The sequence below is a fragment of the Adiantum capillus-veneris genome, chromosome 7 (genome assembly GCF_014529385.1).
Source record: "Adiantum capillus-veneris isolate H3 chromosome 7, ASM1452938v2, whole genome shotgun sequence".
NCBI classification, from domain to species: domain Eukaryota; kingdom Viridiplantae; phylum Streptophyta; class Polypodiopsida; order Polypodiales; family Pteridaceae; genus Adiantum; species Adiantum capillus-veneris.
In genome coordinates this window covers 57,248,373-57,273,685 of record NC_140937.1, presented here as the reverse complement: position 1 = coordinate 57,273,685, position 25,313 = coordinate 57,248,373, and the positions used below count along the sequence as shown (strand labels likewise).

Genomic DNA, 25,313 nt, shown 5'->3' with positions numbered 1-25,313 from the left:
CAAAACCATAAAATTGCTTGCAAAGCTTTGTTGCGAGGTTGGTAGCTTGCGCTATCAGATACAAGGCAAGTGGCAACAGATGGGTAAATCCACATGCACATTGTAACCATCTCCTCGAGCTACTAGTGGCGGGATGGGGCCAAGCTAGATGTAGAGCAGCACATGGAAACATGGGCATCAAGAGTAGGATTCTAGCGTCACACGTGAGACAGCGGTGCAGGGGCATCGAGAGTCAGATTTTGGTGCCACAAGTGATGCAACAATTGACATGATTGTAGAAGTTATGATGATGGTGATTGCATTATAGATGATGATAGGATGATGGATCACGGTAGACATGATTGTATGAAATAGGAAGAAACATGATAGAGAGGATGAATAAAGAAGGATCATAGTCATGAAAGGCCGAGGGGAGACTGAATGCCGGATCCTCCTCCCAGCCAACCTATTATAGGAGAGCCCATGGCCCTAAACGGATCCTCTGTCCACACATTCAGTCCGGCTCTTAGCCTAAGTCCTTGACTCCCCTAGATCGGACACTGCCCTCTAGCCCTTGGCCTGACATTACTCCCCCCTTGTGTTTTCATCCTCGAAAACACAAGTGATAGTATCTTCGTAAGAACACTGATGTTTTCCTTGTTGGCATCCCATACGCGGGCCATATGACTAATACTTGGTGCAGTGAGGAGGTTCAATGAAACCAAGAGCAACATCTTGATTTTCAACATTGTTGTCCTTTTGCAACCACTTGTATCTAAATGGTCACTCAATTTATAGCTCACTTGAGTAATTTTAAAGGAGTAACCACAACTAAGAGGTGTCTAAAGGCATAACCGGTTTTCAGACTTTCTGAAGGTACTGGAATAATGCAAGAAAACCTTGGCGCAACTTTCCATGAAGTTGTGAGCCAGATTTCCAACTCGCGTGAGTATCTTGAAAAGCTCATAGCTACTAAGGACAGAATAGGGAGTGTCCTCATGTCAGACTTCTGAACATTTTGTACCACACAGAACTATATGTTCACCCCTAATGTAGGTTACATGCCAACATACTTTGTCAGCACACCTACTAAGTCCTTGACTGATGAAACTATTGAAACGGTATCCAACCCCACCACAACAGGTGTTCAAAGTTGAAAACCTAACCTAAGAAAATTCTAGAATAGGGAGAGAATCGCCCATTCAGAATGCGTTGTGCTAACGTATGCGCTTAGCGTATCCTTTAACAAAGAATATGTGTAAGCTGCCCATCCAACGCGGGATGAATAGCAGCAGTAAGAGTGAGGTACTTTCCCCCAACCACTTACAGAGAGTCTTCCCAGATGACTGATAAATGAGGTTCACCATATCGTACAACCTAGCTGAGGAATCAACAATTTCCTGAATAACCATCTTGGTTATCTTGAAAGATCTACAAGCACCCAAACTGAGCCATGACCTCTATTGGTGATTGGTAGACCCAAAAGTAATCTCAGAGAGATACTGCACATAGAGTAAAAAATGCATCATAAGCAACTGATGTGATGAATATGCATGCCACTCCAAATTAGCCTTTGCTAAACATTAGGGCCCATAACACCTAGTGTGCATGCATTTAGCAAAAAACAGATTCGAGCCTGTATATCCATGGTCATCTTTGCCAATACTTATGGAAAATGTGATGCTCCTAGCACACATTAAAGATAAATGTAAATAGTTCGCTGCAATCATTTGCAAGCCTTGCTAAAATGTTTGAACCATAATAGAAGGTGAAACATTAATCACTTCTAGGGACAAACAAATGAAACTTTTTCATTAACAACTCAGAACCTTGCTATATGTATAAACAACCATCTGTAAGGTTGTTTAGCAGTACTTGTACATGAACAAGTCATTCTAAGCATCCGACAATTTCTGGCCACCAAAATTGTTCCTAATACGTCGTGCTGAAAATGGTCTAGAAAACAGATTTGACCAGCACCTAGGGACTTTGTCGTGACACATACTTGAAATAGGGGGCACCAGTGTCAGTCCAAGAGACTCATATTCTCCACATATGGAATATGTCTCAAGTAAGGGTGTCTAAAAAAAGAACATCCTTCAAGTACGAGATGTACTTGTGCGTGGAGGTAACTGCAAACACTCGATGACGGGAGTGAGAGGGACCCTCATTATCATTGCTCCACATTGGCTAAACCAAACTCCTTGAGTTCCTAGACCATGTTGTGTCCCATGTGACAACATGTGCCGAATAGAACCATACCACGTAGGTCTGTAATTGTTTCAACAAGAGTCAAACCCATCACTGTATCTTGATGAACAGGGAAGAGAGAAAATAACAATATTTTCTCAAAATGCTATGCTCTTCCATGACCTTGTCACTTGGCTCAAGAGCAAGCTGGATGAAAGCCTTCTAACTCAAACATCCCGTTTACAGAACTTAAGCAAACTTAATTGGAAAGGAAAATAAATCCAAAAATCATGTACTTACCATGAAGTGGAAATTACCTGATACTTACCCGCAAGTCAAGTACATCCGTCAACCTGTAAGCGTACCATATCAAAAGTTCGTTGACCTGCTAATCACTGAAAGTGAGCTTAGTGAAGAGAAAGAAATTGAACATGTAACCCTGGATGCTGTCTTGGCAATCCAAACCCCTGGGTATATCTTGCCAAACTAACCCTCATGGTGAAATTTTGGAAAGAACTGTTTGACTACCCCTTGGCAGTCCATGCCCTTCGCCCCTGAGCTTTGATACTAGTGAAAGGCCGAGGGGAGACTAAATGCCGAATCCTCCTCCCAGCCAACCTATTATAGGAGAGCCCATGGCCCTTTTCCCTAAACGGATCCCTTGTCCACACGTTCAGTCCGGCTCTTAGCCTAAGTCCTTGACTCCCCTAGGTCGGGCCCTACCCTCTAGCCCTTGGCATGGCAAGTCATGATCAGCGAACTCATAGAGTGCATGATGGTCGCAAGAATAGATACAAAGGATATGTTGCACTAACGATGATGACGATTATTGTCCAACATTGTCAGGACAAGAGTATGGTGCAGCCCCCTGGACGACATGATAGCATAAGTGAATGCGATAGTCGAGAAAAAGTTGCAGAAGAGATCATGATGGAGATTGTAATAGACATGATTGATACGATGATGGAGATCATGGTAGACATCATGTAAGTAGTGGTGATGGTAGACATGATAGCAAAAGTGAACGTGACAATTGACATGAGGGTAGAATTCGTGGAAAAGATGATGATGGATATTGCATTAGACATGATCGACACAATGATGAAGATTGATGTGAGACAAGATAGGAAAGAGAAAGAGACCATGCCAGAGACGATGCATATAGAAGGGATTGTAGCCATAGAGATGGTGATTGAAGGATTCATAGAGAGCATGGTGATCGCACATATAGATACAAAGGATATGTTGGTAGTGATGACGATGATATATGCAAAGACTGAAGTAGGAGGAATTGAGATGATAGACTACAAAAAGGCACCAATCATACGAACTTCAACAAGATTTATTGATGGTTTAATAGTAATAACAACCTTTGGTGCCACTCCTACCTGCAAACAGGCTCAACCATGGATGCACTGCTCACCTGTTAACGACTCCAGCTTGACAAACATTGCAAGGTCTGTTATCTACATCCAATTCCCCATGCCTATACGTTTGCTTGGTCCAACACATAAATCCTACGGGGCAGGGCACGACTTTCGTTTCGTATAATTTTATGGAGAGACCACAGTGCCAACTCTCCACCATACTTTTGTATGGCAATTCTGCATGACGTGCAATGTATATTTAGCATTTTCACTCTATGATGCTTCATTGCAAGATGAAATGTTTAACTATTCACATTGCTTTTATGTAGCTTGATACAAACATTGTCCTTTGGCTTGCACAATTGGTCGATACCTGTACACGATTATCAGGTAGGTAGTGCAGTTTAATTTTTATAGTCTTTTGATGCTTTCTATTGTTGAGTTTGTCAATGCGTCCTGAAGTTTAATTTTGAACTGCACTCCAAAATTTATCAGAACATGTATGTCAAATAGCAATTGTGCCTTGGTCTCATTGCTTAAACAATTGTAGAGAAAGTCGTGAAATTGGACCATTTTACAGATAGCTATAAAGGTAATCAATCATCATATATGCAATTTAAAAAAAAAACATTCACCAACGCACTTAGTGCTTGTTTACTTCAATGATAGATGCTCGATGTCAATCTGCGTATGCTGTGTTATGTTCTATAGATAGCATATGTTGTGTTGTGTTCTAGAGAAAATTACCAAAATATCCCTCTAATTTATGGAAAATACCCCTCAAATTTCAAAAATTCCCAAAATACCCTTGTGTCCATTTTAGGTGGATTGCTTTGGATCTTTTAGATTTTATTCCTTTGGACAATTGAGATCCATTTTTCACTGTTGAACACATAATTTCTCATGAATTAGCCAGCAAAAAAAGGTATTTTTCTCTAAAAATGATGAAACAATTCATCGTCAAAGCCTACATAACTAGCTCTAATTCTAGTTTTAACATCTTACAATGATAGACAATCAATCGTCTTATGAAAAGGTACAAAAAGAATTGTCTTTGGAAATGTTTAGTCTCCTATCCAAGGGGTATTTTGGAAAATTTGAAAGACATTTTGGGAAATTTAGACAAAATATTTGGGAATTTTTGAAATTTGAGGGGTATTTTGGGAATTTCCACAAATTAGAGGGGTATTTCTATAGATAGCAACGCCCACCAAGCACACCAAGCAAGACTAGATTTCTAAAATAGTTCCTACGATGACAAAACGTCGTAGAATTACAGCAGTCGGTAAAAGTATTATTCTAGGCCTACTCTGCTAGGCCTACCTTTTCTTCCAATTCACGCGTCGCCGTAATCAGCAATTGCGCCGGTGAGTGTATAGAAGCCGCAACCCACATCCATCGCCCAACTCAACGAGAGCGATGGCGCTGAGGGATCTGGTGATGGGCGGCGGCGGGTGCGCCGTCCCCGGTACTTCCTCTTCAGCTAATCCGCTAGGGGGTCTCGCCGAGACCCTCTTTGGCTCCGCTTCAAAAACTCAGGTACTGAAGCTTCTGCTTTTCTTTTGCCGTATACATATCACTTTATCATGGCTCAGCTTTCTTGTCAAATTCTTCTAGGTGATAAGATTTGTTTCAGTTGCTAACCTGCTCTTTCTTTCTGCAAAATAAAATCTGCAGGAAAGGCTGCAAGAGCTTCCAGCATTACCTGGCCTTGAGGAGCCTTCGGCGATCGAGCTTGCGCCTTCACATTACCTTCCAGGCCTTGAGTATGAGCCACAAATTGGGCACCAATCCAACGGCCAGGTACCTTAAGCTCCAAGATGTGATAACTCGTTAATGGGTACAAAGTGTTCTTTGCTTTCCGTGTGTCAAAGCATTCAAAACATTCACTGATTTTAAGCTTATTAGGCAAGCACAAGGGGCAATAGATGATTTTTGTTGCACAACACTGTTCAGTGAAACCAAAAATTATGTTGTAATCCCTGTGAGAAGCTCACAAGCTGCGAGACTTCCCTTGCTTACGAGTTTTCTATAGACAAGGATTCAAAAAATCGTCTTTTTGTGAAATACCGATGCTTTTTTGGTACTCCCAAGAAGGTGAGACTCCAGTTTTTTTTATTTACAGAGGCAGGGTGTCCTCCCGTGCTCTATATCTTAAGATAGCAAGTTTGTAAATTAGTAATACAATGCATGATTAAGGCAAAAATCTTTACACACTTTTGGTATTTCTTTATATTGCATCAACACACTACAAGCCGGTACTCCAGACTCTGCACCTTCTCCAGGAAGCATGCCAGAGAATGAGCCCTAGCCTCATATTTAAAGGCCCTTGGCCTATGAAAAGCAATTTACATGAAAAGCCTTCAAACTCAAAAGCTTATGGTCCAAAAGCAATGCCAAAAAGCTGCCAACGTAATCACGGAATTCTGTACAACTGCCAGTGCAAAACGCGGAAATCCGTAATCCGTACGACCTTCCACGTCAGCATTGTTAGCATGATTCCCAGAAACTGCCATGTCATCAATTGCGAGTCCTGCTTTATTTTAATTCTTTATGTCACTTGGGGCCCCATCGGACAGGGTCCCATAAGTTGGTAGGACTTCTTCTTCTGTTGCTCGTTCTTCTTAGGGTTTAGGCCTCTTGGGCGACATCTATAAGTTGGCTCCACTCTTCAAGGCTTGACACGTCAGCAATTTGTGACATAGCACCCTTTGTGGAACAACACATAGAAGCTGAAGGTGTGATGACAAAATCCGCCGAGGAACAGCCTTCTTGAAGACGTCTGTTGCATTGTCTGATGTATGTAGGACATCAGGATAATGAAAGATTTCCTACCAAAATATGCTTCTAAGCAGAATGGTACTGAACCCCTATATGCATCGTCCAAGCATGAAACATTGGGTGCTTGGCGATCGCAATGCAACTCAGGTTGTAGCACAAAAGAAGTGTGGCAGCAGTTTGAGGAAATCGCAACTTCCCAAGGAAGCCATATGGCTTCGCAAGAACGAAACACACTGCACTGTACTCTTATTCTGTCCATGAAAGTGCCACCATTGTTTGCCACTTGTCGCTCCAAGAAATAGGTAGCGAACCGATCATGAAAACTATTTTTGTAGTAAAGTGCAATGGATCTGGGTTACTAGCCTGGTCTGAGGGACCGAGTCACATCAACTCGCACTGTGAAACCTTTGCTGCGACCATAGAGTATACCATACTGCAAGGTGCCAGAGATGTACCGCAAAGTACGCAAAGCACGTTGCCGATGTCGTACGGAGGTTGGGTTCAAAAAGGACATAATGGGAGGCTATGCTTGGACGAGTGTAATCACTTTCAGTGTGTCGAACGAAAACACAGAGAAAAGTGCAAACGACACACTTGGCAACACTTTTAGTGCTTCAAAACAACTTGAAAAGACGAGAGAAGTCAACACTGCGCGACGGAGATCCAATCCAAGACGCGTTGGCCCCAAAGACCGGCGCCCCTCTCGGTATTTCTTTATTGTTGGCACGAAGATTCTTTAATAGAATTCCCAGTAAACTTTGGAAGCGCCACCTTGCTCTGTCTCCTCTATGGTAGGACCGGTATGCGCTCTGAGACCACTGTCACAGGGACGAGCACCACGTGCCAACGGAAAAGAACAAACTGAACAACTTAAAGCACTTCAAATAACAACTGAACTGAAAAAGATAGAGAGTGCACGGCACACGAGACGGGGAGTGGCGGAGTTCCACCGCGAGAGAGCACTGGCCCCAAACGTTGGTGCCCCTTTCTGTATTTCTTTATATTGCTTGTACTCAGTACAATGTTGGTACTCCATCCTCCGTACCTTCCCAGAGAAGCATGCCAAAGAATGAGCCCTTGGCTCATATTTAAAGGCCTTGGCCTATGAAAAGCACTTACATAAAAACCTTCAAACTTAAAAGCATCTGGTCTCAAAAATTGGCGCTAAAAGCTACCCAACGTAAATCATGGGAATCCGTATAGCCTGCCAGGTCATCAACATAAAACGCGGCGTCCGTATAACTACCACGTCATCAACAATTTCGCAAGAGTGTGCGTGCGGTCTTGCATTATTTTAATGCCTTTAGGTCCCTTGGGCCCCATCGGATTGGGTCCCATAAGTTGGTGGGAACTCTTCTTAAAAACTAGGCCACTCGGCAAGACTTTGCAAGCTGGTAAAACTTCTTCTGCTGCTACATCTTCACTTAGGGTTTAGGCCCCTCGGCGGGGATCTGTTGGTTGGCTCCGTTCTTTAGTGGCTTGACACGTCAACAGTTTGTGACAACGTCCTCTATTATTGAATAGCAAAACCTGAATCTCAAAGAACTTGAGACTCAAAAGAGAATCACACCATTGATAAACTCGGACTGCTAAGAATAGGAAGACCTAAAAGGTCCTCACGTGAGGATCATGTTTGCCAAAGAAGCTGTCAGGGTCCAAAAGGACCTAGCTACTCAAGCAAACTCCCTGAGATCAAATCAACTGCTTGCCACTCCTCTGCATCCGCCAAGGTCAAACCTCTACGTTCTATAGCATGCATCAACACAAAATCTAGTTCCACAATCAGATTCTATCTAGTCCTTTTCTCCTTTCAGATTTATTGATATTCTAGAATAGTGATCTGGCACGTCACATCTAGATCTCACCCATCTCTCACTGATGTCTTATGCATGAAGACCATGCATCTAGTCTATCTCATCCAAGCTGTAACTTTTGATGCATTAGAGCCAAATGAATGCTTCACAAATGTGATAGAATGCCATGCCAATGCCAATGGCTATGCAACAACCACAAATGCTACAACTCACAGATATTCATGTAAACATGAATACATAAAGCTCTTCCACATGTGTACAGTACTTAAGACTCTCGTCTGTCTAAAAACGAGGTTTCCAATTCACATCTATGAAATGTGTCACAAATGCGACAGAATGTCTTGCCAATGCCAATGCCAATGCAACTGCCACAGATACTACAACTCACACATGCATCTATGTAAACATCAAAACATTTTCCCCGTGTGTACAGTGACTCTCGTCGTTTGTAGTTCAACATCTGTCCGCATGGAAGATTTCCAAGTCACATCTGTCCTCATAGAAGATTTTCAAGTCATGTTTGTATGGTACTCAAACTCGGAAAGGGAGGGTGGTGTTGGGCAGGCGCGGAGGCGAGTGGAGGTAGAGAGCGAGGGGACCAACGAGAGGTGAGGGGGCGGCGGAGCGCGAGGGGGGAGGGGCAGCAGGAGGCTGAGTGAATGCTACGCTCGGTAAGAATGCAGATGGAGCTGTTAGAGTGAGCAGCGGAAGGTAGAGAGAGAGAGAGAGAGAGAGAGAGAGAGAGAGAGAGAGAGAGAGAGAGAGAGAGAGAGAGAGAGAGAGAGAGAGAGAGAGAGAGAGAGAATGAATGGCGATGGACACACAAGAGACAGATGGAAAAGGCTGGCAAGCCCCAATAACTCTAGATGGCAAAAACTGCTGTGTACAAGACAAGATGGCAAGATGAATGGGAGAGTGCACCCCCCCCCCCCCCTATATATAGGAGAATAGGGAGTAGGTAGGGTAGACCAGAGACCCAACGACCATGCACAAAAAACCCATAAATGAGGAAAAAATGAAAAAGGACCAGAATAGCCGGGCAAAGTGTTGAGCAAAACCCTAAATGTGCCTGAAGATCCCTGTCCAGTAGTTGTACGGGTGGCCAACCCACAACCAAGGGCCAGTGCACGTGATGTGTGTGAAGCCTGTAGGCAGGGTGCGAAGCATGTGGAGATGAAGAATCTAACACCTCCCCTCAACAACAGATGCGGAGTCACTGAGGAAGAGGATGCAATACACCTGGTAAATCTGGAGTGTGAAAAGAAGAAGCGCGAGCCAAACAAAAAACGACGAACCGTCCAGCACCGATGTGATGATGACCGAAGCTAGGTCAGGCTGATCAAGTCGCACAAGGAAGTTGATAGAGAGGCTAACAACAGAACAAGTAGCTAAAGTGTTAGGTGCAACGGAATGATTGTTTGCTCTTTGCTCAAGATGAGTGCTCCGAACTGTGCTCAAGATTCCTTTTAGTTCTTATGGAAGGGAGAGCCTTTCGTTCTTGATGGAAAGTGCTATGATCACAAACAAAGTGAATGGACACTGTGCGTGCGAGTGTATGAGACTGAGAGATAGAGAGAGAAGAGAGGTACGACACCAGAGACGTTGTAAAACCCTCCACTCGTCGGCGAGAGTGGTCTACTTATGATTGCACAAAGTGGTACAATGCGGATGCAATGGACTGATGCAACTTGGGACTATGCTGATGACGACGACGACTTTAGGGCTGAAATCTGTGGTCTTCTAACTGCTGAATTTCGGGGCTGTTTCGATGGCTGAAAATGACTGTTTTGGCTGCGTTTTCGAGGGCTGAAAATGGCTATCTTCTGCAACCAACTAGGGCTGAATCAGCTGCTAATCTTAACTGCTGAAAACGCTGCTTATCTGCTGCGATAAGGGCTGAAAACCAAAAACGCTGGGCTGACTGCTAGCGTTAGTGAAAATGCTGGACCATCTGGGATTGTTGGTGATGTTGGCAGGGCTGAAAACGCGAAGGTCATGGGGAGATTGGCGATGAAGCAAATCTGCAACCGCCGGGCTATGGTTGATGGGGGAAACTGAAAACGCTAGGCTGAGTGAGGTCTTGGCGATGAAGAAGAAATCTACAAAGGCTAGGTTCTTGATGGGTTCTTGCTGAGAAGGTGCCTGTTGAGCGGGGAGCTCCTGCTGCCTCTTCTGCTAGAAAGTGCTAACTTGGGTTTGCTTATATATTAACTTAGCAAAATTGCCCTACCTACTTTTGTTGGAAAGTCACTTAAAAATAATAAGTGAAAAATGTCAAAAATAGGGAAAATAGGCTAAATGCACTGGAAAATTTCCCTGACTGAATCTAATGGATTCTGAAGGGAATATTGATGATCATGTTGTGTGCAACTAGAGGATATGCATCTATGCTAAGTGACTGGGCATGCACGGTCTACAAATAGACTCACAAAAGTGCCAGATCACTTCTAATCTAGACTTGACTGGACTGACTGAACCTTGTTATGATGTAGCTTGTCCATGGACACATAGGGTTGGATGTGTCACGTGACATCCCCTCCTTTTCAAAGTGATGTACTGGTACCGAACTGTATGGCGTCGAGGGAGATCACCAATAGCATCCGGAATCCTGGAAGGGACTCTTCGCTGACCCACACTGCCCACTCTGATGTGTGGGTCGTGCGGTACTTGAACTTCATAAAGGTCTGCAACGCTTGCTTCTTTGGGCCGCGCCGAAAGCGACACAAAGTCTTCTGTGGCTCCTTCCTTGCTTCAAATTCGTTTAGAGTCCTGCTTCTTTCTTCTTCAAGAATCTCCACGACTGAAAATTCCTGAAACCACTTCCAACACAAAAACATGAACATACCCATTCCATGTAAAGTGAATGGAAAAAATATTGTCTTCTCTAAAGACTGTGTATGCAATGTAGATGAACATAGAGACGGAGTGACAAACCGTTCATCAAACACATGCAAACAATGAGATCGAATCTCTCTTTTGATCTAGAGCAATCAACTTTGGCAATTCACAATGGAAATGCCCATGCTTGGTGCTCATACTATCATGTGCTCTTTCGACAACTGTGTCATGCCAAGGAAGAGACATGGAATGTGACTTGCTTACATACATACTTTTCAGCTTTTCATGAGAAATCCGCATACATTCGTGCTCATCCATGAGAGAAATGTGCTCAACATACAATATGTCATGCCTAGGAAAAGGGATCACATAAAGATGCTGACTAAAATACAAGAAACGATCACGAATGAAACATTCGAACAATGCGTGTGTATCAATCATGTGAACACATAATACTTCTTGTGATGGTTCTTTGGACCTAGGCTCGAGAGCCAAGATCGGTTCTTCCTACATGTTCGAATCTAGAGCGAGGTTAGCTTCGCTAGAAAAAGCATCCACTAACACATCATCCTTGTGAACAATCACATCGTCTTCATGCAACTCATCATGCTTATCTTTGTCATCTAAACCATCATGTAAATCATTATTATTCCAATCATCATGCTTCTCATAATCATGCAAATTCTGTGTGTCATGCTGTGGAGAAAAAGAGACTGAGAGAGTCTCCTTCTCCTGAATCCTTTCAATCTTGTCCTGCATATTAGCAATGAGAGATGGAGAACGAACAATGTCCTCTCCATGAATGACAATAGGAGAATCACTTTCGGCATTGAGAGTTAAAGTGTTAGCCTTAAAATCAATGAGAGCGTTATTATCACGAAACCATCGAATGCCCAAAATCATATCACATCCTGAGAGAGGAGAAACAACAAATCTTCGAGTGAAGGCAGCTTGTTGAATTGCAAACAACACATCAAGGCACTCCTCCGTGATGAGAGTGTCCATACCGGGAACATAGTTGCCAAGAAACGCGTTTCTTCACTCATGAAACGTACGAAACGTTTCTATATGAGTTTGGACGTTTCAAAGGTAAAGTCAAGGCTCGTAAGTTTTCGCACGAGGAGCTTTCAGCCCCTACTCATATTACACGATCTCAAACAGCTACTAGTAGAGCCCGGACAGCTACTACTAGTTTTTGCAGCGCAAGAGGCCTTTCATGAATCTTCAGCCAATGATAATGAGGATTCTGAAAATGAGGATGAGGAGGAGGAGGTGGGGAAGGAAGAGGAGAATTTGACAGTTGATCCTGTTTGATTTGTCATGAATGTAGCTTCTGTCTTGCTTCTAATGATGAAAGTTAGTCCTATTCTCCCTCTTTTTCATGTTTACTTGTAAGGTAATGCTTAAAACATAGATCTCAGCTTATACCACTTAAAGTTACGTACATTTCTTTAGTTTGCACGAAACTTTTGTTTTGGCGTTTCTTTCTCGGACGAAACCGTTTCGAAACTTCTGAAACTCGTTTCTAACGAAACGTTTCGAAACTCCGTGGCAACTATGACCGGGAACAAAGTGAGAGACCTCGAAAGGAGATCTCGGACTTACTTGGAGGCGGGCTCTCTCAACAAGAGAGGAACTTATCACATCATGCATACTACCTGGGTCAAACAATATGACAAAACGTTGCCCCGACGTACGACCATAACATTTAAGAGGGAGAATCATCAATGGAAGGGTCAGGAGAAACGTGGGGCACACTCGTGTTGTCTCTAAGTGCATTGACAGAGGAAGTGGGTTATGTGGGTTCTTTAGATTCATTCGATTCAAGCTTAGGACATGTTCTTTTTATGTGACCCTTAATGTGACAATGAAAACAACGACCTTCCTTAGAATAAGTGCTTTGCTCTTCCGACGTGATGTATCCTCCTACAATTCCTTGTGCTACCTTTTCATATGGAGTAAGCTTAGGTTTAGCAATTGTGTTAGCCTTACCCTTAGATTCATTGGAAGAATTCTTTTCAGAGACTGTTGGAAGATTGGTTAGAAGAGTTACCATTCTTACCATTCTTACCGTTCTGAGGGTTCTGAGAAGTCGGCGAGGTACTTGTGGAAGCCTTGTTCTCCTTAGGCTTTCCCTTGTTGTGCTTCATCTCCTGTGCGAGAGCAATCGCTACCGCCTTGTTGAGATCGATTGGATCGAGCACCTCGACATCGTACTTGATATACTCGTCCAATCCAAAGAGAAAAGCCTCTTTGCGCTCATCATCCGATTTTCGTAATCGAGTGCCTAGCTGCAAAACACGATTAGAAAAAGACATGACTGGCATACCATTTTGCTTGAGAGTGCGCCAATCGTCCTTCAATCGTGCGAGGTACGGAGGTGGCATAAACCGCGCCTTGAGCTTGTCTTGGAAATCAGCCCAATTGAAGGAAAGGGGGCGTGAATCCGTCGGCTTCCTCTAGGTGCGCGGCTAGCTGTGCATGCGTGGTACCAATTGATGGCATCACCGGCAAGGTACATAGCTGCCATCATTAAATTGATGCAACCAAGAATGAATAACCGTAGCATCCATCTTACCGTCATACTTACTGAAAGTCAACTTCTCTGTGACTGGATGGTTGGAATCTGCATCGTGGCTTGCACCACTTGAGGAACTCCCACGATCTTTGGGTGGTTCGGTCTTTGAGGCAAGTACTTGTCGAATCAATTCTTGAGTGCGTAGTTCTCGTTGAGCCTCACGCTCAATCTCCAAAGCCACTCTTTGAGCGGCACGCTCGGCCTCAAAGACCGCGTTTCGTGCTGCCTCTTCCGCCTTTCTTTGTTGTTTTCTTTCTTTGCGTTCGTCGCGCTCGCGTTCCAAAGCAAGGCGATTTGCTTCTTGCTCGCGGTTCTTAGCAAGACAATTTGCTTCTTGCTCGCGGTCCCTAGCAAGGCGATTTGCTTCTTGTCTATCCATCATGGCCATCATCTGCTTGACCATTTCCTCCATAGGATTTGGTACACTTGGTGGCGTAGATGGTGAAGGGGAGGGTCGAAAAAGTCTCCTGGTGGGGAAAATTCTTCGCCGCCTCTCTCATGCTCATCACCTGTATGCGAAGTATCCATTCCGCTTCAGGTGACGACCATGCACTATGATCTTTGGTTCTCAAGTTCACGAGGAACTTGGGTTCTTGGGTTCTTGAGGGGAGGTTCTTGAGGTATTCTTTCGCTTGCAATCTGTGTTTGAGAAGGATCTTCTCTTTACCCGAGTTCTACTCCTTTCCGCGGGCGCACCCCTTGGCGGCCTTACGCTCACACCAAGGTTGCTTTTTCCCACCTCACGTCGATTGGCCGGCCGCTAAGTGCACGGTCCGCTCTCAATGAGTGAAAAGAGACACAAGGGGAGGCTGGACAAGCCCTTCTTTCTTGGGATTCTTGTCACTCTTAAAAAACACGATTAGAAATCGACACGCCCAAGTGAACGTGACCTCAACAAGCAAAAAAAATTCGTGTGGTTCTTGTGGTTCTTTCCTTGAGTGATACAGAACACTGCCAAAGCTCTGATACAATGTTAGGTGCAACGAAATGATTGTTTGTGCTTTGCTCAAGATGAGTGCTCCGAACTGTGCTCAAGGTTCCATTTAGTTCTTATGGAAAGGAGAGCCTTCCGTTCTTGATGGAAAGTGCTATAATCACAAACAAAGTGAATGGACACTGTGCGTGCGAGTGTATGAGACTGAGAGATAGAGAGAGAAGAGAGGTACGACACCAGAGACGTTGTAAAACCCTTCTCCGAAGGCCCCACTCTCGTCGGCGAGAGTGGTCTACTTATGATTGCACAAAGTGGTACAATGCGGATGCAATGGACTGATGCAACTTGGGACTATGCCGGTGATGACGACGACGACTTTAGGGCTGAAATCTGTGGTCTTCTAACTGCTGAATTTCGGGGCTGTTTCGATGGCTGAAAATGACTGTTTTGGCTGCGTTTTCGTGGGCTGAAAATGGCTATCTTCTGCAACCAACTAGGGCTGAATTTGCTGCTAATCTTAACTGCTGAAAGCGCTGCTCATCTGCTGCGATAAGGGCTGAAAACCAAAAACGCTAGGCTGACTGCTAGCGTTAGTGAAAACGCTGGACCATCTGGGATTGTTGGTGATGTTGGCAGGGTTGAAAACGCCAAGGTCACGGGGAGATTGGCGATGAAGCAAATCTGCAACCGCCGGGCTATGGTTGATGGGGGAAACTGAAAATGCTAGGCTGAGTGAGGTCTTGGCGATGAAGAAGAAATCTGCAAACGCTAGGTTCTTGATTTTGCTGAGAAGGTGCCTGTTGAGCGGGGAGCTCCTGCTGCCTCTCTGCCAGAAAGTGCTAACTTGGGTTTGCTTATATATTAACTTAGCAAAATTGCCCTACCTACTTTTGTTGGAAAGTCGGTCGACTTTTCGAGCTCGTCAAGTGTCGAGATTGCTTTTTAAGTTTGACTTCTGTTTGAGAACTTATTTTTGGTAATCTTGTTTGGAATTTGTTTGAAATGGTTGGTATTTGTTTTGCAGTTGTTTTGGTGCCGATTTGAAATGTTTTCGTGTGTCCCTTGCTTTTATAGTTTTATGAGTGCTTTATTCCCTCTTATAATTCGTGAGTTCAGACTATTCTGAACTTATGAAGGTATACTTTTGTTGGAAAGTCACTTAAAAATAATAAGTGAAAAATGTTAAAAATAGAGAAAATAGGCTAAATGCACTGGAAAATTTCCCTGACTGAATCTGATGGATTCTGAGGGGAATATTGATGATCATGCTGTGTGCAACCAGAGGATATGCATCTATGCTAAGTGACTGGGCATGCACGGTCTACGAATAGACTCACAAAAGTGCCAAATCACTTCTAATCTAGACTTGACTGGACTGACTTAACCCTGTTATGCTGTAGCTTGTCCACGGACACATAGGGTTGGATGTGTCACGTGACATGAAGAGGATATATATGAGGGAAAGATGGAAGACGAGTAGGGAGCTCATCAGTGGAGGTCAGTAGAAGAGAGAGATGGAAGAGAGAGACCCCCCTCTGAAGCAGAGCACTCTGACATAAAAGGATAGAAGGCCAAGGTGGTAAACCGGCAAACCCCAAGCCAAAAAGTGATCACGATCATAAGAGGGAAGGTGGTGGATGAAACTAGAGGGTGAAGCCATCGGCCTGTGAAGGGCTAGAGATGGCGGTGGTAGACGTCTGTCGAGAAGCCGTCCCATCCTCAGGATTTGAATCCGTCTTGCGGTCCCGCCATCGTTTATAACATTTTGCTGCAAAATGACCTTTCTTTCCACAATAGATACAAGTAATGTCAGGGCGAGAAGGTGTACAACCAGGTCCAGACTGTCCCGGAGCACCACCACCCCTACTGGATGTAGAAACCAATGCAGTAGAACCCGCAGAGGCGTCTGAGGTGGCTCTGTCTTGAATGCGCGAAGCTATCTGCTGCACAACAGGTAAGAGCTCCTCTCAAGTGATAGGAGTAGGTCGCGTGGAGGTAGTAAGTGACTGGAACAAGGAATCATAAGTTTTGGGAAGCTTGAGCAGCAACCGAGTTGCTATGCCCTTGGAAGAGATCCGGTGACCACAAGCTGCTATCTCATCACGAAGCAAAATCATGCGGGATATGAAGTCCTGGATAATTGAAAATGACGAGACGTGTAAGTCCATCAAAGTCTTTTTCAGAGCGAGGATCCTTCCGGGTGTCTTCGCCTCGTTCATGTTGCAAAGGAAATCCCATACCTCATGTGCAGTGGTGTGAGAGCGTAAAGACGTCAACACTCTATCCGCACAGTTGATGAGTAAGAAAGAGTGAACTCTGCGATGGTTCAAATTCCACTTATCCACCATAGCCTGTGTAACCACAATACCTGATCTGCTAGAAGGAGTACTATGAGAAGAAGTAGATGAGGAGCCAGCACGTGTACTACAGAAGTAGTAGTAGCTGATGATGTCGATGTAGGAGCACCAGATGCAGGAGCAAGGCCGAGACACACGACATTGGCAGGATTGGTAGGCCAGTCCCAAAGGTCAAACTGCATAAGCATCACCATGATCTTCATCTTCCAGACGACAAAGTTGGAGCCGTCAAGCTTTTCGCCGAGAGGAAAGATGGGCATGGCTGGGAGTGTTACCATAGATACAAACAAAAAATCAGCAGAGAAGTCTCGTGTGTAAAATCAAAAGCAAAGGTGAGGATAGGATCGGAAAACCCCGCGGAGAGAACGCCAAAAGACCGCAAAGTAGAGGGTAAGTGACGGGAGAGGCAAGGGAAACCCGAAGGGATGCCGATGAAGCAAAGTCGAGGTGCTGTCTGAAATCGCAGCAAAAGGGAGCTCGAAACACCGTGAGAACGCAGGGGTTTGAGCAAAAACGCCAGGTGATGAACACTGGATGCCGAGAAGGTAAGGCGAGGGCTGTAAATGCACCAAAACAGGCTGAAAATCGCAGGTAAGTGATCGGAAAATCGCCGACAATTAGTCACAACTGTTCAGCTTCCAAGTGGGAAGACCAAGGGGCAAGGAGCGGGAGGCTCCGGCTGTTCAAGATCTGTGCAAGAAAACGCTGAAGTGCGGCTGAAAAAAATGCCGGTCAAATGGTGTCATGGCTGCCACAAAAAATGCTGGTAATGCTGGCTGCTGTCCTGCCCAAAAACGCTAGGGATTAGGGCTGAAAAACGCAGATCAGTGGGCTGCCGTCCTGCAAAAAACGCTAGATCCACATGCTAGCTGAAAAACGTTGATGCAAGGGAGTCCCTCTTGCAAAAAAACGCTAGGCCAAGGATGGGAAAAACGCAAGGCAGAGGAGAGGGCAAGTGGTGGTGATGAGGAAGAGGGAGGGAGGGCGCTAGCAAAGGGTGCAGAAGATGATGCTCGCCACCAAAAACGCTAGGGCTGCCAACAAAAACGTTGGATCCCAAAAAATGCTAGAGGAAGAAGAGGCACTTCTTCGCGATGGAAATTTCCGCAGTGTCCTCCCAGGTGTAGGCGATGGCATATCCAAGCCTAGAGCTCTGATACCATGTCAGAGTGAGTAGCAGGTGGAGAGAGAGAGAGAGAGAGAGAGAGAGAGAGAGAGAGAGAGACAATGGCGATGGACACACAAGAGACAGATGGAAAAGGCTGGCGAGTCCCAATAACTCCAGATGGCAAAAACTGTTGTGTACAAGACAAGATGGCAAGATGAATGGGAGAGTGCATCCCCCCCTCCTATATATAGGAGAATAGGAGGGCAGACTAGAAACCCAACGACCATGCACAGAAAACCCATAAATGAGGAAAAAATGGAAAAGGACCAGAATACCGGTCGGGCAAAGTGTTGAGCAAAACCCTAAATGTGCCTAAAGATCCCTGTCCAGAGGTATACGGGTGGCCAACCCACAACCAAGGGCCACTGCACATGATGTGTGTGAAGCCTGTAGGCAGGGTGCGAAGCATCTGGAGATGAAGAATCTAACACAAGAGTGGAGTCAAAAGCCAGCTGTAATGATTGCTGCCTGTTAAAAACTGATGGTGTTTTGAAAGTATTGGCAGCTGATTATGTTTGATAAGAGTAAAACCCACCTGCAAACCATGGCTCAGTCAAGATGTCGTCAGAAGTGGCTGTTGCAGTAATTCTATAATCACAACTTATCAAAAGGGCGATTTTTTTTTGAAGAATTGACACAACCAAATGTGACGCTTTTTTCCTGCTAGGCATTGTGTTGGTTATATGTGTGTGTATATGTAGGATGTGCATCTGTTTTCAACAATGTTCAAGGTTTCAATATGCAGTGTTAAAGATTATAATTTTGATATCCTGCACAAACAGGTGTCAGAATTTTTGAGAGGCTTTCATGGACCAGATTATCACAGCTATCAAGATGCATGGAAAGAGAGTGGAGCTCCAATGCCCTTGCAGCCACAGCTCCATGAAAATGCACCTCCCATGTTTTCTGAATTTGAAAGGATTTACAGTCAAGAAACTGGTGCTTTCCACCCTCCGATGGGGGGCCCTTCTCAACCAGTACTCTCAGGCTTTCTACGGTCGTTTTTTGACAGCCGTCAAAGTGAGGTCCCATTCCATCCTGTTGCACCTCCTCAATTGGGCTTGTCGGACGGTGACAAGCTAAGAATTCGAAATCGCAGCAGTGTCATGGTACACCATGTTTTTGCTGATAAGGGACAGCAGTATGCAGAGGCACAGGTAAATTTCATATTATTTAGCTTTTGTTTCACGTTCTTATGATTGTGTTTAAGTTACGAGTTTCATCTTATGTTAGGTAAATGCACTTCTGCACTCGTTGGATATAGAGCCTGATCTAAAGACTATGGGGCCGCAGCATGGTCACCATTCTGAGCTTGAAGAGTATTGGAATGACGCACATGCAGGAAGGATATCAGCTATGCAGAAGGGTCGGTTTGTGGATAATTCAGACCATTGGGCAACTGAGTTCTCACAACGGCGGGAAGATGTCAGGGATCCTGAGAATTGGCACCAGGAATTTCAGCAGCAGCATGGGAATGATTGGGTCAATCAATTTACGGAGGTACTTGAATGGGTGGACTTTGCTTTTTGAATAATATCGATGTTTATGCACCTTAAGCAAGTTCCCTTTCTCATGTTATGCCTTCGATTTTCTTTATAATCAAATCATGATAGTGCAAGGGGACAATAGTTATTATTGACCTAGAACAAAATATTTTCTTTTGTGTGTGTTTAGTCTATGTTAAGAAAGCTTTGGCAGCATCTACAAGAGCATTTGTTACAACGGCCGTTCAGTGATAGTTGACACACAGCGCTGCTTCCAGTTTCAACTTGCTCTGAAAATTCCTTGGGAATTGTGCAGCAACAAGTCTCTACAAGAAACCTTGGTAGGGATCTGGAGGCTGAACAACACCTGACACGCGAGCAATCAAGAATCATGGCAGAGACACTAGCGCAAAATCCTGATCCCAAGTTTCAGGTTACTTTAATGATCGAGACCTTATTGTGCTTTTTTTCATGCAGACAATCACACGTGTTTTGATTTAAACACTCTTTTGTGATGGCAGAATTCCAAGTTTCTTCAGTTTGTCTCTAAAATGAGCAGAGGTGACCTGATTTTGGAAGACAATCAGGTCAAACCCAATAAAGCTGATTGGGCTGATGAATTTGGAAAGACAAATGAAAATTGGGCAGCTGAATTTACTGCAGGAGAGGTAACACTGAGCTATATTGGGGGACTCTGACTTCTAAACTTTGACCTTGTCGTCATTATGCAACCCTTCTAAGCATTGGGATTGTTGTATTATGTACTCAGCATGCTCATCGTGGTGACAACTGGGCTGAAGAATTTTCTCAGATTGGCACGTCAACAGCAGAAAATGATGGTTGGGTTGACGAGTTTGCCAAACTCAACGTGAAGGATTGGACTGAAGAGTTTGAAAATCAATTCTCAAGCACTAGAGAGGATGCGGATGGTAACTGGCTTGACAGCTATGAGAAGTGAGTATTTTCTTTCAGTTTCTATCTGCTGATTCAGAGAACTTTTCTTTTAAATTATCTATCTTATGATGTTTCTTCAACTTTTCAGGTTTGTGGAAGAGCAGGTCAAGGGAGAGCAGAATTTACCATCATCGTCAAAGTGGGCGTATATGTTTGCGGACCAGAATCCTTATATGGGTCATGCAAATCCTTTGAAAGAGGGCCAAGAACTCTTTCGCCGTGGACTTCTTAGTGAAGCAGTTTTGGCCTTGGAGGCAGAAGTGATGAAGAATCCTGATAATGCTGAGGGTTGGAGACTCCTGGGAATTACTCACGCTGAAAATGACGATGATAAACAGGTATGCAGGGAAGAGTGGTTTTTTATTGAGATCTTATAGTGCATTGGGTTATCATGAAGTTTATCTTACGTTTTTTGGATAGCTTTGGTAGAAGTTCAGAGTCTTATCATTGTTTCCTTTTCTTCAATTATAGTCTATCGCGTCCATGGTACGGGCAAGAGATGCGGAGCCAACCAATATTGAAGTTTTGCTATCGCTTGGTGTCAGTCACACCAATGGTATGAACTATTTGCTTGCTTCGCTATTTTTTGTGGTGGTTTCATTTGCATGTTAGTCTAGTCGCTTGTTCTGGCATGAAACTAGTTTGAGCAGGCCTACTTTATTGCTAGAGGTATTAGCAACATAATTGACCTAATATTGCTGGGCAAATAGAACAGACAGAGTTGTCCTTTGTTGGACGGCTAAAGTGAAGAAAACTGTCCATGATGTGTGTGGGGTGAGCAGTTAATTTTGAAAAGCGACACTTAGGATATCTATTCAAAGATGAAAATCTAAGGTTGGGATCAGAGCAGAAAACCCAGGAAACAACATTCTTCCTGTATTGAAAGAATCTCTATTCAGACTCTTTGGCAATATAATTGTTCTTTTTTCTGTTTCTTCTCATGTTTTTGACAACTTTCTAGTACATTATTAGTCAAAGAGAGCTCTCTTTCTATTGCTCTTTGTTAGTTTGGGTCTTTGTGGTGTGTTTTTTCTTTTGTTTTTTTTGGGGGGTCGGGGAGGGCGTAAATCTTTGATCACCTCAATGACTATACGAATTTTGGCCCTACCAGATATCTGTATGGACAAGATGATGGCTATTTGACATGATGGATGCTGATTAAGATAACAGTGTTGCAATCCTTGGTCTAAACTTTGGGGAACATCACAAGCATTAGCTATCAAGCCATCCTAGATACTGTATTTTATTGACGCTGTCAATCTTAGTGGGGCCTGATTATCAATCTATAGTGAGAATCTACTGGGCGATAGTTTTGGGGCCTTTTTAGATGTCTTTAGTCTGCTGGTTGGATCTATGGGCCTCTGTTGCCTTTCTAGTGCTTTAATTGTTTAAGCTTTAAGACCATAATGTTCTTGCACTAAGCAAAATGTGGCAAACATTATGAGTTGTCATTTTAAAATATCAGATGCTGCATGAGTCAAGTATGTAAATGAATGCCACATGCTGCATGAGTTCTGGCACCGTATGTCTACAACTTGTAGGTTGAATGGGTCACTCATTCAGATTTCATTTGTCATAGAGTTGGAGCAACGAGAGGCGTTGAAGTATCTTAGGTCTTGGCTCCAGCATCACCCTAGATACAATGGGCTGATTCCAGGAGACCAAGTGTCTGGATTAAATCATGCAGAGGTAATTTTTTTGATGTGGTGGTATGTCGTTGGTGGTGTTATCGTTTGTATGTGAAACTTTTATGCAGTGACACTCATACTTCAAGCAGGTCACACACCTTTTTCATGAAGCTGCAAGGATGGCTCCAGTTGATGCAGATGTGCACACTGTTCTGGGTGTTTTATACAACTTGTCTAGGGAATATGACAGGGCCATTGAAGCTTTTCAAACAGCTTTGCAGCTAAAGCCTAAAGATTATTCTCTTTGGAACAAGCTTGGAGCTACCCTGGCTAACAGTGCCCGAAGTGCTGATGCCCTTCATGCATACCAAGAAGTATGTGATGTTAATTTGTACAGGAGAAACCATTCTCTTTTTGACTTTCCAAGGCAGCCAGCTGAACATTTGTTTATGTCTGTAGGCATTGGATCAAAAGCCGAATTATGTGCGGGCATGGTCAAACATGGGAATCAGCTATGCTAATCAGGTTTGTGTAAGCTTATCAATGTTCGATGTTGATCTACATTAGTGTAACACAGTCAATTTTTCAGGGTCGATATGAGGAGTCTGTGAGGTACTATGTAAGAGCATTATGCATGAATCCAAAGGCTGAGAATGCTTGGCAGTATCTTCGCATCTCCTTAAGGTAAGTATCATAGAGCTCTCGTTGTTTTCTCACTTTGCCTGAATTCAATCCAAGTTTGTGGAGTATGGCTGTTGCACTTTATTTACTCATAGTGGTAGGGTCATTGTAGGGCAAGAGCCCTCTACTAGGAGCAAACTTCCTCTCTAGATGTAAATGTTAAAAGTTTCTTCCCCTGCTGCTTCATGGTTCTTGGAAGTTTTATATGTGCCTAGGGTGGTTAGTCAATCATCATGGTTTTGAGCTACTCACTTTCTGTAAATGTTAACAGTTTAATCCCCTGCTTCGTCATGGTTCTTGGAAGTTTTATATGTGCCTAGGGTGGTTAGTCAATCATCTGGTTTTGAGCTACTCACTTTCTCTAGCGTCCCCCTCTTCCCCCCCCCCCCCTTTTCCCTCTCTCTCTCAGTAAAAATATATACTTGGCCACCTTTGTTTTTGAGATGAGAATAGAGCTATGGTGGATTGAATACAAGATAAGCCATGGATAGATTTTAGAATAGTTTGTGAGTTCAGACTATTCTGAACTCCTGAAGGTATATATAGTGCTTGTGCCTTTAAGGCCTGTGGCACTATGCAAGACGGTGACGTGGGTGGGAGAATTGATGATGAGACTGCTAGTCGCCCTGAAGACCTAAGGCTTTGTGCATGATGTTGAATAAGGAGCATTATGAAGGTAGATAAATAGAAGGCGAAGAGAGCAATGCATGCGGTATAGATGCAGATGAGTGCTGACATGGGATATTACCTGCCTGCACTGCTGACAAGTGTGCCACACTGCCATGTCGCTGCATTGCTGGGCACAATCCAAGATGAGAGGATGATTCGGCTACTCACGATGTAACTGAGGCAGAGGGATTGACTGACTTCCTTGGGCGTGGCTTCTCCTTTGACTCTTCGCTTCTTCTTTGGGAGACTTAGATTTATTCATGCATTGGAGAAGTTGCACGGTTCCAACAATTCTTATGGCGAACAACTTGTGGGATTTGCTTATGGAAAAAAGCCATGCCACTTGTCCTACTGTTTCGACATTGGGAGCAACTTCTACTCCTGCTTCCTCAACCAGTGCATGAGGAGAGGCGATTCCTGCTTCTGTTAGTGGCAGATTACCTACTGTATCTGATACTTCATCATCGTGTGTTACACAAGCCATGGCTGATGTCTGCAATTTTCTCGCCTATGGGCACACATCCTAGTCCCCTCTACACCAGATTAGGTCCATGGGGGAGAAAATTCAAACTAGGACGTGTGCATGTGACAAGTTTGAGGTGTAAGGTGGGAGCATCCATACTGGTTTTGTGCTCCTTTCTCTTCTCATACTATTATGATTCTCAATCTGGTTTAATGGTACGAAACTGGCTATGATACGAAGATATGGAGTGTTCCAATCAGTTTGGAGCTGATAGAGAGATGCTTGACCATCGGTTTAGATGTTTGCGTATATTTATGTAAGGAGAGACAAAAAGCAGCATGTTTCAGTCGCTTGTTTTTGCTGGTTCGCATTTTGTATTAACCATTTTCTGCTTGTCCCAACATGATCATGCTTTTTGTTTTTTTCAGCATTTCTGGAAGGGGAGACCTAGTGGACGCTTGTGATAAGCGAGACCTCGATCTATTGCAACAAGAATATCCTTTGTAAATACATCCAAGGTTGACAAAAGAGCACGGCAACCAAATGAATGGCTATTTCTTATCAGCTCATCTTGATGCGCACTGCTTCAAATAACGAAGATGTTTCAAGCATAGAAAAGAACTGAATCTTCCTTCCAGAGCTTGCTTAGATAACTAAGCACGGCGTTATTGTATTCTTTGTTGGTCTAACAGCATATGGTAAATTTAATAAAAGTTGGAGTGCCCTGTTTGTGAATAGGTAAGATTTTTTCTTAATTATTATTATTATTATTTTCATTTCTGTATCATGTCCATGTCATGCTTTTATTAATTGCCCCGGAGCCTTAAAAGTCGTATACCGAGATGTTGTGTCAAATTTTCCTGCTCAGAATAAGTAGTCAATTCTCTTGTATTAACCAACAATATTATGCAGGATTTTTTTAATCACGGCACAAAACTGTACCATTCCTTTTGCCACTTTCAATCGGTCACCTACCTTGTAAGGATGTAGTGTATGTTCACACTAGACAAATATTTGTTCATTGATTTTGAAGATCAGCTTTTTAAAATTGCGGTATTCTGAATCAACACCATCCCTTATTGCATGTACTCTCTCTCTCTCTCTCTCTCTCCACACCCAACACACACCGTGCACACCTGTGAACACATCCGTTTCACTTCGCTCTTCTCAATTGTTACTTAGGTAGATGATTGAATCCTCCCTTCTGCCTTTCACCTATGTAGGTTTCACTCACTTCCTTCAATCAAAGTCAGTAACATGCCTTGTTGGGAGCCACTAGATACATCTCCAAACACGGGAGTGTGTTATGCAATTCAATGGCACACCTAAGTTGACCCATGGTTATAGAGCACCATTGAATGTGCCAGTTCTTCCAAACATATTTGCCCACGTTCGAAGCACCTCATATGTTGAAACAATTTCATGGAA

General features: G+C 43.8%; 1 protein-coding gene across 1 annotated transcript; it reads left to right on the top strand.

Annotated features, from left to right (window-relative positions):
* The first annotated feature begins 4,869 nt into the window (after window positions 1–4,869).
* On the top strand, window positions 4,870–24,661 carry PEX5 (peroxin 5). Its single transcript, XM_086515974.1, has 14 exons — window positions 4,870–5,075; window positions 5,214–5,339; window positions 18,789–19,163; window positions 19,240–19,506; window positions 19,807–19,923; window positions 20,012–20,158; window positions 20,260–20,444; window positions 20,533–20,782; window positions 20,916–21,000; window positions 22,024–22,133; window positions 22,222–22,446; window positions 22,532–22,597; window positions 22,662–22,756; window positions 24,314–24,661. Exons 1-14 carry the CDS (start codon window positions 4,956–4,958, stop codon window positions 24,390–24,392), a joined length of 2,247 nt encoding a protein of 748 aa, XP_086372100.1. The 5' UTR covers window positions 4,870–4,955; the 3' UTR covers window positions 24,393–24,661.
* The last annotated feature ends 652 nt before the right edge of the window (window positions 24,662–25,313 follow it).

What these genes read in the sequence shown, in the direction of transcription:
- PEX5 (XM_086515974.1), top strand. Translation starts at nt 4,956, where the DNA reads ATGGCGCTGAGGGATCTGGTGATGGGCGGCGGCGGGTGCGCCGTCCCC. An exon ending in GGCACCAATCCAACGGCCAG is followed by an intron (nt 5,340 to 18,788) that starts GTACCTTAAGCT and finishes CTGCACAAACAG; the next exon opens with GTGTCAGAATTTTTGAGAGG. An exon ending in TGGTGTCAGTCACACCAATG is followed by an intron (nt 21,001 to 22,023) that starts GTATGAACTATT and finishes CATTTGTCATAG; the next exon opens with AGTTGGAGCAACGAGAGGCG.